We start from the raw sequence: 16,935 nt of genomic DNA on the forward strand, positions 1-16,935 counted from the left end.
CCTTAGTCTCCAATGCTCCAGGGAAAACAGCCCCAGCCTATTCAGCCTCTCCCTATAGCTTAAACCCTCCAACCCTGGCAACATCCTCATAAATCTTTTCTGAACCCTTTCAAGTTTCACAACATTCTTCCAATAGGAGGGAGACCAGAATTGCACACAATATTCCAAAAGTGGCCTAACCAATATCCCATACAGCTGCAACTTGACCTCCCAACACTTATACTCAATACTCTGACTAATAAAGGAAAGTGTACAAAACACCTTCTTCACTATCCTATCTATCTGCGATTTCACTTTCAAGGAATTATGAAACTGCACTCCAAGGTCTCTTTGTTCAGCAACACTCCCCAGGACCTTACCATTTAAGTGTATAAGTTCTGCTCTGATTTTCCTTTCCAAAATGCAGCACTTCGCGTTTGTCTAACTTAAACTTGAGGTAACCTTCTCCGCTGTCCAGTACACCTCCAATTTTGGTGTTATCTGCAGACTTACTAACTACCTCCTATGTTCACATCCAAATCATTTGTATAAACAACAAAAAACAATGGACCCAGCACCGATCCTTGTGGCACACCACTGGTTACAGGCTTCGAGTCTGAGTGTCAACACTCAGCAACAAAACAATGCCAGCATTCATTGACAATGCTATCACACTTGCAAAGGAATAGTTTGCTCACTGATCCTCTAGTTGAGTTCTGCTTTGTCTACTCTGCTTCTGACTTCACTCCAACGTCTGTACAACATGGTCAAAGGAACTGATCTCCAGAGGTGAATTCGGAGTGACTGCCCTAGACTTCAAAGCTACAGTAGACAGTGTACTAAATAGGAGTGGGGTGGGAGGGGAGCAGGAAATGGGAAATCTCTGTAACTTCAGGTCATATCTAATGCAAATGAATATTGTTATGATTGTGGATGTCAATCCAAGGACATCACTGTGTTCTGAAGGTTCTGTATTTAATCATTTTTCGGGACTTGACATCAAAGTATCATGCATACCTGATTTTTTTTTCTTTTAAAATGTTCCATGATAAGCTATTAGGACACTTATTTTCACAAGGTTGTCACATGTCATTTTATAACTGCTTGTTTGTTGGAAACCCCCTGCCTCTGTTTATGACTGTTAGATACTAGTTTCTGCTTTGGATATTATTTGGAGTAAATGGAGAGAAGCCTGCTGACAGAATCTCAGCTCTCCTTTTTTTTTGGAACTTACCTTTGTTGTAGATCCACTGTATAGTACCTGAAACTCCAGTCCAGCTAATACATGGGAGGCCTTTAAAGAGCTTGCCATTAATTTCTGAATGACTGTGATGACAAAAATTTCCATTTACATCTAGTTCTCTGTCAGAACACTAGACTGTTAGACATCTGAGTTGCTTAAACTTTATTGTTTTCAAGTATTAAGGCTTTTGGAGTGAGTTTTTTAATCTTTAATCAATCTGTTCAAACCTGTTGTTATACACTTCTAGAACAAGTGGAATCTCCTGGGTTCAGAGGTAGGCACACTACAACCACATTATGAGAATCCATCTGCATAATCTGTTTTCACTCCCTCTTAACCCGGGGTGTGTGTGTTTGTATAGGGTTATTTAGCAGAGTTTAGTATTTATATTTCCAGTTATAAACTGAATATGATAATTAATATTATAACTTCATTGAATAGGTTTTTCTGTGTCATCATAGTTTGATTGTATTCACTGCAGAAATGTTTTTTACTCTAAGTCTGATGTAGAAGAATATATCATTGGCCGTATCAAAAACTAGACAGGATAGGTGCCAATATTGTAACTACCAGAAGAGCTTGGTTAGGGGAGCAGCAAGTTCTGTAGTACAACTACAAGACACTGTGATTTTTGAGAAGATTTGTAGCTCAGGTTGAGGTTCAGGTTGTAAGTTTGCTCGCTGATCTGGCAAGTTTGTTATCAGAAGTTTTGTCACCATGCTAGGTAACATCATCAATGAGCGTCTGGTGAAGCGCAGGTGTTCTGTCCTGCTGTCTATTTATGTGACTTGGTCTCTTAAGGTGGGTGATATCATTTCCGGTTCTTTTTTCTCAGAATGGGCTCCAAGTCGATCTGATTATTGATGGAGTTCCGGTTTGAATGCCAGGCCTCTAGGCATTCCTGTGCGTGTCTCTGTTTAGCCTGTCCTAAGATGGATGCATTGTCCCAGTTTAAGTGGTGTCCTTCTTCGTCTGTATGTATGGGCGCTAGTGATAGTGGGTCATGCCTTTTAGAGGCTGGTTGGTGTTCATGTATCCTAGTGGCTAGTTTTCTTCCTGTCTGTCCGATGTAGTGTTTGGTATTTTGTAAATGACATTTGTTTTGCTGGTTGTTGGTATAGGGTCCTTTAAGTTCATCATTAGCTGTTTCAGTGTGTTGATACATTTGTGGGCTAGCAGTCTTGAGTTGTTAGATCAGTTTGAAATCTGTCCCTTTTAGCGCAGATGGTAATGGCACACAATACAGTGGAGGGTATTCTTCATGTGGAGGTAGGACTTCGTTTGGTGGTCACTGTTATCAATATTATTATGAACAGATACATCTGCGTTCAGCAGATTTGTGAGGCTGAGATCAAGTATGTTTTTGTATCTTACTGATTCCCTCACCGCCAGCCTCGCACCTAGTCTAGCAGCTATATCCTTTAGGCCCTGACCTGCTCAATCTGGTGCTGTTGTTATAATTGAGTTTTTAGAGTTGTGAACAGTAAATGAAGCTGTTTGGAGTTTTGGATTGTTTTAACAGAGGAAGTACAGACATAGCTGGCCAAATGGCCTTCTGAGTTGTAATTCTCCAGTTTTCAGTACCTCCTCAGGGCTCCTCTTAAAGTTGTTTCTTAGTTTAAGAACACTGTTTGTTCACTGGCTTTGCATCAGAAGTGATTTGTTGTTAATTGCTCATTGCAACAAAAATACTTGGAGAAAAATTATTTGCTATTCAATAGAAACTATCCTACTAGATTTTGCACTGTCTCAGTGACTTTCAGTATGTTAAGGATGACTAATGCTTGTTTTGTTCTGTGAATGATAGGCCAGTCTTTCTCTCAATTGCAAACCTCCAGCTTTTGACCTTCTTTAGTGTGAACCTAATACAGAATAATTTTAAAAATCGCAACATCAGGTTATAGTCCAACAGGTTTAATTGGAAGCACACTAGCTTTCAGAGCGTTACTTCATCAGGTGGTAGTGGAGGGCTCAATCCTAACACACAGAATTTATAGCATACAGTGTGATGTAACTGAAATTATACATTGAAAAATTGATTGTCTGCTAATTTTAGGTCTTTTTGTGTAGAATATGATTGGGTAAATCATGTATTGCCATCGATCATGATGGGACGTGAAAATGTAGTTTTGGCATAAAGCTTGCATGTGTTCCTGTACCTATTAAACGATTGATTTTTCTGTTTCTTGATGATATAATTGTTGAATACATCCACATTTGTGAAATATCAAATTAACTTTGTATAACTTGAATTGTTTTTAAGCCTGAAATGAATTTGAGTTTTTTCTTCTTTCTCAGTCATTTTAAATACAACTAACAAATGGACAAATCTCGCAGATTCATTGAATAGTTTGTTGTGATTCATTACATTCCTTGCAAAATGACTAATCATTATACAAGTATCTCATTGTCAATGTAATGGTCCTTACCAAGTCACTTACTGACTCCCCCAAATTCCTGAAGTTTAATATTTCAGTGAGATAACAAGCATGACAATGGCGCTCTTATGTAGAACTTTGCTAAACATTACAGCTAATGATTCTCTAGATACTGGGGCAAAGGCTATTGGCAAGTCTGAACTTCTGAGGCAACCTGGCGATCTCATTTGTTGCAAGAAACTAAATACTCTGCTTTATTCTTGTTTTGCTTTGTTTTTATTTTTAATTTTACTTTTGATACTTTGTTGTTTTAAAGTCTTTTGGAAAAACAAAACAAACTTTTTGGAATTTTCCAAATGTTATATCTTCACATCCATATAAATGGGGCAGATGAATGAAACTAATGATGAAAGAATCCATTTAAACCTGTGTTTAGGTTTCACTCTGTACCGAGGGTAAACATGTTGTAGCTTGAAGAGGTTCTAAAGTATTGTCAAGTGCAGCTGCAGAATATTTTACCAATTAATGGCAGACTATTTCAGAATATTTGGTCTGCTGTTAACACCAAAGCAAGGCATGTTAGCTTCGTTTAAGTGTCTGCAATGTTCTGTGTTTCATGGATTTTAAGTTTCAAGTTAAAAAAGCGATAGGGCTTTAGCATCAGAAGACACTGTTGATAGAAATTTAATTTAAATTAAATGTTCACATTTGGAACAAATAAACATGATATTATGCCAGATGCAACTGAGAAATGCTGAAAAGACGGCTCTTTATACACAATGAAAAAGCGCGGAATAAAAATTAACTCTTGCTAGTCATTTATTTAATCTCAGTTCTCAATTTAAAATAAACAAATCAGTCACCATAATGCTTTCACAAATTTGAAGTGTTGCTCTCTTTATGTCCTTTATGAATTTGTGTACATTCTTGAACATTCACGCAGATTGAACCATCAACGTACACTAGTTTTGCACTTGTATTGACATGCCACATGCCTAGACAGGCATATATTGTCTACCAGACTTCTTGTAAACTAGGTGGAGAACTGGTATAATCAAAAATTCATTTTGACATTTAGACAAGAGTGGAATGCAAGTTGTTTTTTAAATGATTCCTGAGTTTTTGAATCCTACATCAATATACAGTTCTGTATTTCCAGAGATGCTCAGAGACTTGAAGAATACTACAACAAAAATCAACAGTTAAGAGAGCAACAAAAAGCATTACATGACAACATTAAAGTTTTGGAAGACAGGTAAGATGTGATATAATTTATCGAATAATTGCATTGTGGGTCAGATTGGGAGGGGTAACATTGTAAATTTACAGAATCATTACAGTTCAGAAAGAGGCCACTCTACCCATCATACATGTGCAAACTCCATGAATAAGCATTTCACTTGATGTCATTCTCCTGCCTTTTATATAACCATGATACTATTCTGAACCTGCCTGCATTATCATCTCAGGTAGTGCATTCCAGATCTTAATCACTGCGTGAAAAAGATTCTGCTTTATTGCTTTTGTCAATTACTTTAAATCTGTGTCCTCACATTTTCCATCCTTTCACAAATGAGATGAGCTTCTTCTGAACTATTCTGTCCAGACACCTCATGATTTCTTGAGTACCTTGTATGAGATATCCTCTAGTTTTCTCCAAGAAAAATTGGCTGAACTTCTCTAGTCTTCATAACTGAAGTAAATTAAATCATCATAGAGATGCAGTAGAAATATATTTCATTGGAGAAATTGTGTTTGAATGACCAGACCTCAAATTTTCCAAGTGAGAATGTTACATGGTTGGGTCAGACCAAAGCTAGTTATCAGTGGTCCCACCTAATGGCATCTACATATCACTGTGTGTCCTATTGGAGGCAAAAAAGGGCCTAATTTAACTTTTTAAAATCACTGCCCAATGACTGCATCAGTGCCACAATACACTTATTTCACATTGATGCCAGACTTGTTGGTTTAGGAAGGGAGGCTTTCCTTGATTATTTATAGGAAGTTTGGGAGCTAAAGTAGTACAGGCTTCACATTGGCCTGTAATGCCATCCTCCAATTTAAATCAAAGCACAATTCCCATGAGCGATAGTTGAGAAGATTTGTAGCTCAGGTTGATGATAAACGTGTAAGTTAGCTCACTGAGCTTGAATGTTTGTTTTCAGATGTTTCAACACCATACTAGGTAACATGGTCAGTGAGAGTCTCTGGTGAAGCGCTGGTGGTATGTCCTGCCTCTCTATTTATAGGTCTTGGTTGCTTAAGGCGGGTGATGTCATTTCTGTTTTTTTTCAAGGTAAGGCAGATAGGATCTAAATCGCAGTGTGTATTGAGGGAGTTATCGTCAGAATGCCATGCCTCTAAGAATTCTTGTGCATGTCTTTGTTTCGCCAGTCCTATGTTGTGTGTGTTGTCCTCCAACACCCACAAACAGAGCTGCATCAAGACATTATTTCAACGAGCTACATCATATTGCAGCACCCAAGAACTATAAAAGCAGAAGAAAAATACCTATACAACATTTTCAAGAAAAACGGTACCCAATAAATGCAATCTGCCAATTCCTCAGAAACAAACCCAAACAAGCAGACACAATGCAACCAAAAACAATAGCCACATTATCTTGCATCAAACACATACCAGAAATGAGTTCCAGACTACTCAGACCCCTTGGTATCATGATAGCCCACAAACCTATCAATATACTTAAACAGCAACTAATGAACCTAAAGGATCCAGTAGATATTACCAGCAAAATTAACGTCATTTACAAGATACTGTGCAAGAACTGTTTTTTAAAAAAAGCTATACTGGACAAACTAGCTGGAAACTTGCCACCAGGGTACATGAACATCAACTGGCTACCAGCACAACCCACTATCACTAGTTTCTCTACATACAGACAAAGAAGGACACCACTTTGACTGGGACAACACACACATCCTAGGGCAAGCGAAACAAAGACACGCGCAAGAATTCTTAGAGGAATGGCATTCTAACCAGAACTCTGTCAATAAACACATCGATTTAGATGCTATCTGCCTTCCTTCAGAAAAAACACAGAAATTATCACCCACCTTAAGAAACCAAGACCTATAAATAGAGAGGCGGGACGTACCACCAGCACTTCACTGGAGACACTCTCTGATGATGTTATCTAGTATGGTGATGAAACATCTGAAAACAAACCTTCAAGCTCAGCGAGCTAATTTACATACAATTCCCATTATGCGATACCTGCTATTTTATTAGTAGATGTAGATAACACTGCTAATTTTGTAAACCAATTAATATATTGGATTACATGAATTGTACTTGAACTTTGTACCAGACACAGTAAGGAGAATTGGAAGACCAAATGTGTTTAATGCTATTAAGATTCTATGTGATAACCCATGTTAAAAAATGACCATCATTCCTGCGCAGATGTGGCCAGTGAGAAAGTGTTTGCACATGCAGCGATGATATCACCATGTTCCATACATAGTATTGTCGTCATCAGGTCGTAGCTGTTGTTGTGTGGTCGGGGAAATGAGAAAGAAACGGGGGCCCTGGAGCTAGTACAGGACAGAGGCCTGCAGCAAGAGCAGCTGGAAGCAAGGTTGTCTGCACATGGAGCAGGTAGCCAGCTTCCTGTGGCCTAAGAATGTTAAAAGGGTGGGAGACCTCTAAGATGCTGAAAAGAGTGGGAGAGTGAGGGAGGGAGTCTTCTCAGAGACAATGAAATCAACTAATTTTATTTTGTTGAGCAGACTACTTCATTTTACATTTTGAGATGCCATTTTCAGATAGCCAGATATTTTCCATTACTGGATAGTGACGTCCGTTTTCTTTATGCTCTTTGTGCCATCCAGAGGAAACTGCTGTGAAAAATAACAATACATCGGGTTTAATGTTATATCTAGAAATCTGTATCTGCCAGGTTCCGTGAAGAACCAGTCTACGTTCATATACTTAGGTCTCACTAGTCATGAACATGTTACCTTTGAGCTATGCCCTTCATGACCTGGATCATTAGAGGTATGTCTTTAGGATGGTTGGGACTGGGAACTCAATATACCAGGTCATAAGGTTAACAGGATGGACAGAAAAAGTGGCAGTAGGGGTGGAGTGACGTTATTGTTTAGAAACAGAATCACTTCAGTGGTGAGGATGTAATGAGGACAAAGCATCTAGTGGAGAACTTATGGATGGAACGAAACTGTAACAGGTGTTGTATGTAAGCCCCCTCATATAAACTGGTACTTCAGAGCTTTTATAAACGCACAAATTAGATAAGTGTGTAGCAAAGGCAGTGCAGTACGAATGGGGAATTTTAGCTTCGACATAGCTTGGGAGAGGCAGACAAGTACCTGTCAGAAAGCTAGTGAATTTTTGCAGTGTCTCCAGGATAGTTTCCTACAGCAAAATGTCCTTGATGCAACAAGGGTACGAGTAAAGTTGGATTTAGTTGTGAGTAATGAGCTGGATTTAATTAGGGATCTAATTGTACGTGACCATTTATCAAGTAGTGATCATGACTACTAGAATTTTAGGTTTAGGTAAGGCCAACTTTAATAAGATGATGTGGAAGTGCTGGTGTTAGACTGGGTTGGATAAGGTCAAAAATCTCACAACACCAAGTTATAGTCCAACAGGTTTATTTGAAAACACTAGCTTTTGGCGAACCTGATGAAGGAGCAGCATTCTGGAAGTGTTTTCAAATAAACCCATTGGGCTATAACCTTGTGTCGTGTGATTTTTGACCTTAATGGGATGAGACAGAGTCTGTCTACATCAAGGATGTTTGAAGAAACTAGGAAAATCTGCTAATAGGGAAAACAACTGAAGAACAATGGATAATGTTTAAAGAAACACTTTAACATGTTTCAAGACCAGTTTATACTCCAAGAGAAAAAAGCTCCACTTCACAGAAAAAAAAACATTTGTGGACAATTCTAGAGATGCGAAACAGCATAAAACTAAAAAAAGAGTTTACAAAAACAGCACAGATCCTAAACTGCAGAAAGCTAGAACCCAAAGGTTCTTGGAGATACTTGTACAGGAAACAGAAGGCTGGCACGCAGGTGCAACAGGTAATGAGGAAGGCTAATTTAATGTTGGCCCTTGTTTTAAGGTGGTTGGAATACAAGAGTAGGGAAATCTTACTGCACCTTTATATGATGCTGGCGAGACAACATCTAGAGTACTGTAAACAGTTTTTGTCCCCTTATTAAATAATAATAAATATTATTTCATTGGAAACAGTTCAGAGGAGGTTCACAAGGTTGATCCCTGATTGGAGGCATTGTCACATGAGCAATGGCTAAACAGGTTGGGGTTTTACTCATTTTTTTTAACCATATAGGATTCTTAAAAGGTTTGTCAGGGTCTTTCCACACATGCCAGAGTCTAGGACCGGAGGGCTTAGTGTTAGAATAAAGGGAAAACAATTTAAGATTGAGAAGAGGAGGAATTTCATTTTTCAGAGGATTGAGAGTCTTTGGAACTCCTTGCCACAAAGTGCAGTGGGGTCATAGTTCGGAATTATGAATATTGCTGAAAATTGAAAGGAATTTGTACTTCTGAAATAATGAATTTTACTCTGGGAATGCCAGTAGCTGATTTGCATAGGAACAGGAATAGTCCATTCAGCCCTTCAAACCTGTTCTATCATGCAGTGTGATAATGGCTGATTTGTGGCTGAATTCCATATACCTGCCTTTCAACCATTTCCCTTAATACCTTTGGTTAATGAAAATGTAGCTATCTCAGATTTAAAATTAACAACTGATCGAGCATTGACTGGCATTTGTGGAAGAAAGTTCCAAACATCTCCCACCCTTTGTGCGGAGCAATGCTTTCTAACATGTCTCCTGAACTGTCTGTCCCTAATTTTTAAAAAACGACTCTTAGTTCTAGAATTTCCAACCAGTGGAACTAATTTATCTTTATCTATACTTTTTTTTCATATCATTGTCTTGAAGACTTTGAGCACCCTTTAACCTTCTAAACTCTACAGAAAACAGGTCTAATTTGCATAATCTTTCCGCATACCTGGACTTTGGGGGTTAAAATATAACTCTTCTAAATATACTACCTTTCCTACTACTACCAAAGATACTGAAAATTTGAGTAGACAATTCAAGGCTGCTTACCTTTCTCCTTGGCTCTTCTCCCAATCTTTCCAAGTAATTTCTGGTGTCTACTTGTAAAGGGGACTATCTTAAAATTGTCTGAAAATAAATGCCTGTCTGTCAGATTGGGGCCATAATGCTTCCCTCATATGAGTTTCCCCCATCTTTTCTTGATGAAATGATATATCTGATGTGCCAGCATTGGCACTGTACAAAAGGAGATTCCGGGTAGTGAAACTACAGCACTTGCAAATTCCTGTTCCCTGAACTTTTTAAAACTTAGGCAGTGTTTTCCACCGAGCAGTTGTCTGCTAGGGTTGGCACAGGTTTCTGGGTCCTTGCACCAAGTTGATTCAAGATCTGCTATTTTTCAAAAATTGCAGCTTAGGTAATTTCAATACTTTTGGGTATGACAGAACTAGAATATTGCTGAAAAAAACATTTTGTCAAAGCTTTTTTACTCACCCATCAAGACAATTTTCAAGAATACGAATTTAAGGGAAAATTAACATTTATGAGCAGACAGTGCAGATTAGTTTGGAATTGAATGATGGTAGAAGCATTGCCTTGAAAATGTACAAATTAATGATGATTAACAATTAACTGCCAGGTTTTGTTTCTGTTCTAAAATGGGTAAATTGAGTCTGTTTGGCCAAGGCCTGTCTTGAGAAATGAACAAATGAATGAGCATCACTTGTTTTATTGAGTGAAATTGGCACAGTGCATGTACATTCTCTTTCTGTCTGCAACTAACAAAACTATGTATTATAATATTTGCAGCTTCCAGACCATGCAAGTGCACCACACTGCAAACCCACCTGACAACCGTGAATTGATCAGCTTTGGTTTTATTGCAAATAGTCAAAGAGATATGCTATTTGATATGATCCACCAGTCTTTGAAATGCAGGAATATGTGGTCAGGAGCAGGCCATTCAGCAAGCTTGCTCCATTATTCAATATGATTGTAGATGTTTGTTACTCATTTCTTCAACAGGGAATATTTCTTCTTAGCTTGATGACAGCATTCTGTTGGTGGCAAACACCACTTATGTTGCTAGTGTATCGTTGCAGTGTGAAATAGGTAACTTCATCTTTTGATGAAGGTTGCTTAACTTTTTAAATACCTGTCAGGATAATTTGAGACAAATTGGGTACTTTTCACGTGCAAAAGTGATTACCTTCAGGCCATTCGTGAGTTTGTTTTGAAATTCCTTTGGAATCTTTTATATGTGAACTCGGATCAGCCAGGCATACCTTGAAGAATTCACTGTCTTCAGTGACCACTGGTTTGTAGTGGGATAGTTGGGTGTAGAGGAATTCAAACTATGGATATGGGACTAAGTTAGATTAGAATGTCTGGTTGATCTGGGCAAGTTGGACTGAAGGGTCTGTTTCTATGTTGTGTGAGTCTTTCAATCAAACAAAAAATACATTTTGTGTACTTCAGAGCTAGTGTAGCATAGGGCATGATGTAGGTATCAATTTGTTCAGTCACTTTGTAGAAATGTCCATCCAATTGTGAGACTGCCTTGTTTTAGCATCATCAATACATTTGGAAATGAAACTGGTGCAAGTTTGAAAAAAATCATTTTCAATAGCTTATTTATTCTTAACATGCTTGTTGAACTATGTTATTGACAGCCCAACTTTGATTTTGATTTGAGCTAATTAATTGTTGTATTCTTCATGGCAACATCTTTATCAGAGTTCATTGCCAAATGATCAGCACTCATCTGCCATCCAGTATAAATATTGCCTTTCCTCTTTTAATTGCTGTTCATGCACATTGTCCTTATGAGTGTAAGACAAAATAGGTTAAAAAAAATCTTTTTTTTTCTAGCAATACGTGTTTATTTCTGTCTTTTGAAATCAACAATTCTGGCCTCAGTGCTTCTGCAAATTGTTCAGCTGTGAATAAACTATATTAATCACGACTTATTTGCTAACATTAAGGTTATAATCCAGTTGTGAGGGTTTTTGCAGGTATGAATGGCAGGTTTCCCTCTTCAAACTTGTAAAAGCTGAATATTGGGCCATAAACAGTGTGTGGTTTGCTGCCACTTTGTGAGGGAGGAGGATGGAGTGGAGGAGGAGGAGGAGCAGACAATCATAGTCAGAGGATAGGTTTGCTGCCCAATTTTGGATAACAACTGGACTGTCATAGATGAAGGACAATTATTGGCTTTCCAGCTTGAAAGCATGCTGTACTGCAATGCAAGTAAGACAGGTTGCTTCAACAGGGAAGTCCCCTATCTCTAATCTTTACAAATAGAAACTGAAAAATAGTTTTTGCAGTCTGAGGTGAGTGTTTAAGATGATGCCTTGTATATCCATGAGCATTAGACTAACATCAGGAATAACCTAAATAGGAAATCAAGTATACAAACTCTTGTCTGACATGTGTATCATGTAATGCCTTGAAGTGCCATGTAATGCAAGTTATTTAAACAGTGCTATTAACTCTAGAGTCTAGCAACCTACTCTTAATGTACTATGGAATTTATGTCTACATTAAAATTGGACAAAGAAACTAAAGACTGTGTTCAATTATCTGTAATTGTTGAATCTATTCTCAACAAATTTGCTATTTAGATGGAAAATCTCTTCATTATGCAGTCTATTGATACTCAAAACCCGTATTTGTTGCAGGTTGCGAGCTGGCTTATGTGACAGGTGTGCAGTTACTGAAGAACACATGAAGAAGAAGCAGCTGGAATTTGAAAATATTCGACAGCAGAATCTAAAGCTTATTACTGAACTTAGTGAGTGGATGTTTAGGAGAGGATTTCTCTTGAGAGTATTTTTTTTTCAAATAAGAAAACTTTTTCTTATCTTTCTACCTATCTCCATCGTTATCTTTAATCAACAGTGAATGACAAGATTAACCTTCAGGAAGAAAACAAAAAACTTAGTGATCAGCTTGAATCACTAGAACATCAACTGAAGTAAGTCATGAGTGTCTGTTTGCTCATCTTGTCATTTCATTGTCAAACTTTATGGCCTATCTAATTTTTATTTCTGTTGCCAGGGAGCAACAGCAGCAAGTGACCGAAGCAGCGGATGATGATGATGGAATAATCCCGGATTCTCCAATTTTATCTCTTTCCACCTCTGTAGTTAGCAGACTGCGAAGGAGAAAGGAAAATCGTCATATTCGCTATACAGAGCATGGCCATGCTGAACCTTCAGGGCTGCAGTCTGATAATGGTATTGATAAGATTTGTGATACATTAACATTACTGTACATTGTAAAACACAAGATTATCCTTGGTTACTGCTGGAAGTCTACATTTTAAAATGTTGTTGATTTATTCACGCAATTGCAAATATTAAAGCACTACCAATTGCATTCTGGGAATCCATGGAAAACCTTCATAGTCAAGTGAACATGGCAGAGAGTGGATAATTTGCATTAATAGAGAAAAATGCATTAAGTGCTATAAATTGATCACTATGTGATTCATAATATTTGAGGTTTAACAATGTCTATCAGTATCTTGCAAAGTAAAATGCTTAAAATTTGGTGTAGCCAATTATGCATCTCAAGAATTTTCAAACATACTTTCAATCTTTGTAGTATTTCAAGGGCTTCATGGATGGGTAATAAATGCTGGCCAACCAACGACACTCCCACCCCACAAGAGAATATTTAAAATATTATAAACTGGATTCTGTAACGTTTATTTGTTATAACTGATGTTTTGTTATTGTATAGAGACATGTAAAATGCTGTTGGCACGCTTCTCTGGCATGAACCAACCTATACAGAATGAAGAAATCCTAGTTGCAGATTCCTGTGATCTTGAACAATCCTCAGAAAAGAGTATGTCTGAAAATTTGTCTCTGTATGTAAATGAATTGTTTTGATACTTGTAATGAATGGCAGATGACAGTTATGTTGCAAGTTGGCTTGATAGCTCTAGCAATAGTGATCCTTGTTAGTTGAATGCATGCACCCACTATCATTGTGCAATTTGCTATTTTATATTGCAACCAGAGAAAAACAAATTCAACATGTCCTTACATTCAAAGATATGTTTTAAGTCTCAACCCTGAATACCCAACATTGAGAAATAATTGAATTGTAAAGTACACCATCTTTAAATTGCAATTTTAAAATTTTGAAATTCCCTGAGAGCCAAACTGCATTTTGTCTTTGTGACCTCTGTTTGAATATAGTCCGCAGAGTTGGACAGAAATTTGTTTTTGCTGACTAAATATATTGGAATTGAGCAAGCGCTATACATGTGATACCAAACTTGCTCTCAAACTGTATTTACTATAAAGGGGCTTTTTAAATACCATTTTATATCCTAGTCCATCCCAAGATCTCCACGACTGCATCACATTAACCTTGGTTTGAGTGACCCAACTTCCAGTGACGCAACTTCCAAATACCCATGACCTGGAGCCATTTGGTTTATACTTTGTTTGACTTCCTTCTTTCCTTAGTTCATTAGACTGCAGAAATCCTATTTGCTATTCATGAACTAATCAACCAGGCTACTACTTGTATTTGGATTGCTTTGTACTATTTGAAGCTCTGTATCCATCAGAGTATTATGATCTCTCCATTTCCACGATTGCTCTCAGTAATTTACTCATGACTGACTTGTGTTCAATGGCCAAAAGTTTAGCAGATCCATTCGAATGCATGTTTTTGAGATTGGTTTTAAAGAATGGACGAATCGGACTGAAGGGTCTGTTTCTGTGCTGTACATCTCTATGACTGTATGGATTGAATCTACTTCAGGGTTTGGGTAAACCTGTCCTATGCACATTCATAGCTTGTAAAGCTGCACAGGTAACCCATGTATAGTTTCCTATGCAATGTTTGTATTTTTTACACTGGCCAAGGACGGGGAGATTGCATCCAATGCAGTTTTTATTTACAAAAACAGTGCAGGGGCTTGGACTTCATAACCATTGTCTTGTTCTGTAAAATTGCAGAACTCATTCCAGACTATTGGTGTAATGCCACTCATGATATTTCTGCCAGCTACATTTTGACTTGTACCTAGTTATAGCATGCTGTGAATTTGGTTTTAATGACATTCTGAATGTCATTAATAAATGCTCATTATAATGCTAGAATTTGTTAGAAATACTCAACAGGTCCAGCAGCTGCTGTGGAGAGAAAACAGAACTAATGTTTCAAGTTTAGTGACTCTTCATCAGAACTTATAAAATGACAGATATCAGATGATAGTACTCATATTGTTAATCAATATCCCTTGGGTAAAGGAACCAGTCACCTGTGTAGATTAGCCTACATGTGGCACCTGTCCCTCACTTGGTTCATTCCAACTTGGTTATACTTTTTAGATCTCTCCAAAAGGATAGTGCATGCCACCTTACCTTCATTAAGCACATCTTAAAAAGAAATGTACAGGAGTGCTGGCATTCCTGCAGATAAATGTGATGTTGGTCAATAAGACTTTAAAATCTAATTTCGATTTGTCAAAAGGAAACTCAAAGCATTTTTAATCTTATTTGGGAATTCAAGAAAAAAGTAATAAGTGGTGTAAAGTTTTAATTTGGTGTAAACTTTCAAATATATTATATAATTAAACTTTGGATGTAATTTCCCTTTTCTGTGAAGAATGCACTGGAGCCTCAATTTAAATATTTTGATTCAGCTGTATTCCCATTTTAACAAGAAACCATTTTATTAAATGCCTTATTTAATACTTTTTGCATCTTCAGCCATGCAGATGCTAAAGGACCATTTATCTGTCGAGAAAAGCAACTTTAATCTAGCTGCTGTTGTAGCAGAAACTTTAGGACTTGGCATTTCTGAGGAACATGTAAGTACTTCATTGCAGCATTTGTTCTTTAAACTAATATGGCACTCTCCTGAGCTAACAATATTCATATTTTGACTCTTGCCCTAATCTGTAATAAACATTTAATTGTAATAGAATAAGTTCTTCAAAGTAAAAAACAAGTAAAAATACTTGCTTTTTTAAATTTTTTAACCATTTCCCACCTCTGGCCTGTCCTAGTGATCTGACACTACAGAGCTGCTGACATCTGGTTGGCAGATGAATATTTTTTAAAAAGAACTTACTGACGTTGTGTTCTTAATGTGTTCCCAAGGAGATAAATTAGGTCTTTAATATCAGCAAGTCTATCCTCTGGCTGATTTTTTTCCCCCTCCCCTCAGGGATATGGGAGAGGTTGGAATTGGAGGCGGAACTTGGAGTCCTGCAGCTTGCAACCACTTTTTTTTTTGGCCCTGCATCTATTACCTGGGTAAATCAGCACAAAACTTAACGTGGAACTCTGTGTGGCCTGACCAAGATCCTGTACAGATATAACTATTTCACTACTTTTAAATTCTATATTGCATAGTCACAGTTACATTTGCAGAGCTTTGCTAATACAATTCAATCTAAAGACTTTAGTTGTTTGGAAGTTATCTTCAAAAAAGAAAAATATTTCACCATTTGAAATATTGCTCTTTCTCTTCTTAAGGACTCGCAAAGTCTTCTGAAATCGCAAAGAGACGTCACCATGACTGCACAAATTCCTCGTAACATGTTGAAAAAAGATGCCAGTAAAGCGGCAAACTCAGAACTTTTGGAGGATAGTGCCACTGGGTACGTGCATGTTATTAACAGTGATTATACTTTCCTTAGGACCATGAGCAGTAAAACCCATGTAACGTTCAGTACGTTTCAGCTTCATGTTAACTTTCTTAAATATATTGTTTTATTGTTGTTAATAAACTATAGCAATTCAGTATCGCCATTCAATGTTGCAAGTTTCATTTTAATGTTTATCATAGACCTCCTGTTCACATGGTCTTTACCCATTGCTCCCTTCCTCAACCCTGAAAATGCTGTTTCCCCATTCCACTCAAAAACCTGTTCCCCATTCCCTATCTGTGCCCACTGCCACCATTGGGTACTTTTAACTGATCTGCCCTGGCACTTGTTCTTTTCACTGGTCCTCTCGCTCCTGCTCTGCACTCACTGAAGTCCTGGGCTCCATCTATTGGCAGAAGCTAGTCAGTGCAGGTAGTCATAGAACTTCACTGATAGCTACATTAAGCAATCCTTACTACTGGATGGAGCCTGAACAGCGTAAAACTACATTTGGTGACGTTTTTAAAACATTTATTTTAAAATTTATTTGAAAATCATTTGATTTGTGAATGCAGGCATTTAGGAATGTAAAGTGTTTCAGCTTATAATGTTTTAATGTATTTT

General features: G+C 37.5%; 1 protein-coding gene across 8 annotated transcripts in view; it reads left to right on the top strand.

Annotated features, from left to right (window-relative positions):
- rbbp8 (retinoblastoma binding protein 8) overlaps window positions 1–16,935 on the top strand; it is a 171,554-nt gene that overhangs the window by 123,027 nt on the left and 31,592 nt on the right. For all 8 annotated transcript variants that reach the window (XM_087986033.1, XM_087986030.1, XM_087986028.1 and 5 more), the window contains 7 exons: window positions 4,760–4,855; window positions 12,371–12,483; window positions 12,591–12,666; window positions 12,750–12,928; window positions 13,437–13,544; window positions 15,428–15,528; window positions 16,199–16,323. In XM_087986033.1, the coding sequence (XP_087842159.1) occupies window positions 4,760–4,855; window positions 12,371–12,483; window positions 12,591–12,666; window positions 12,750–12,928; window positions 13,437–13,544; window positions 15,428–15,528; window positions 16,199–16,323 (798 nt within the window). The remainder of the gene's footprint in view (window positions 1–4,759; window positions 4,856–12,370; window positions 12,484–12,590; window positions 12,667–12,749; window positions 12,929–13,436; window positions 13,545–15,427; window positions 15,529–16,198; window positions 16,324–16,935) is intronic.

The sequence above is a fragment of the Chiloscyllium plagiosum genome, unplaced genomic scaffold, assembly GCF_037043375.1.
Source record: "Chiloscyllium plagiosum isolate Xiang-an unplaced genomic scaffold, Cpla_swu_hap1 HiC_scaffold_4, whole genome shotgun sequence".
NCBI classification, from domain to species: domain Eukaryota; kingdom Metazoa; phylum Chordata; class Chondrichthyes; order Orectolobiformes; family Hemiscylliidae; genus Chiloscyllium; species Chiloscyllium plagiosum.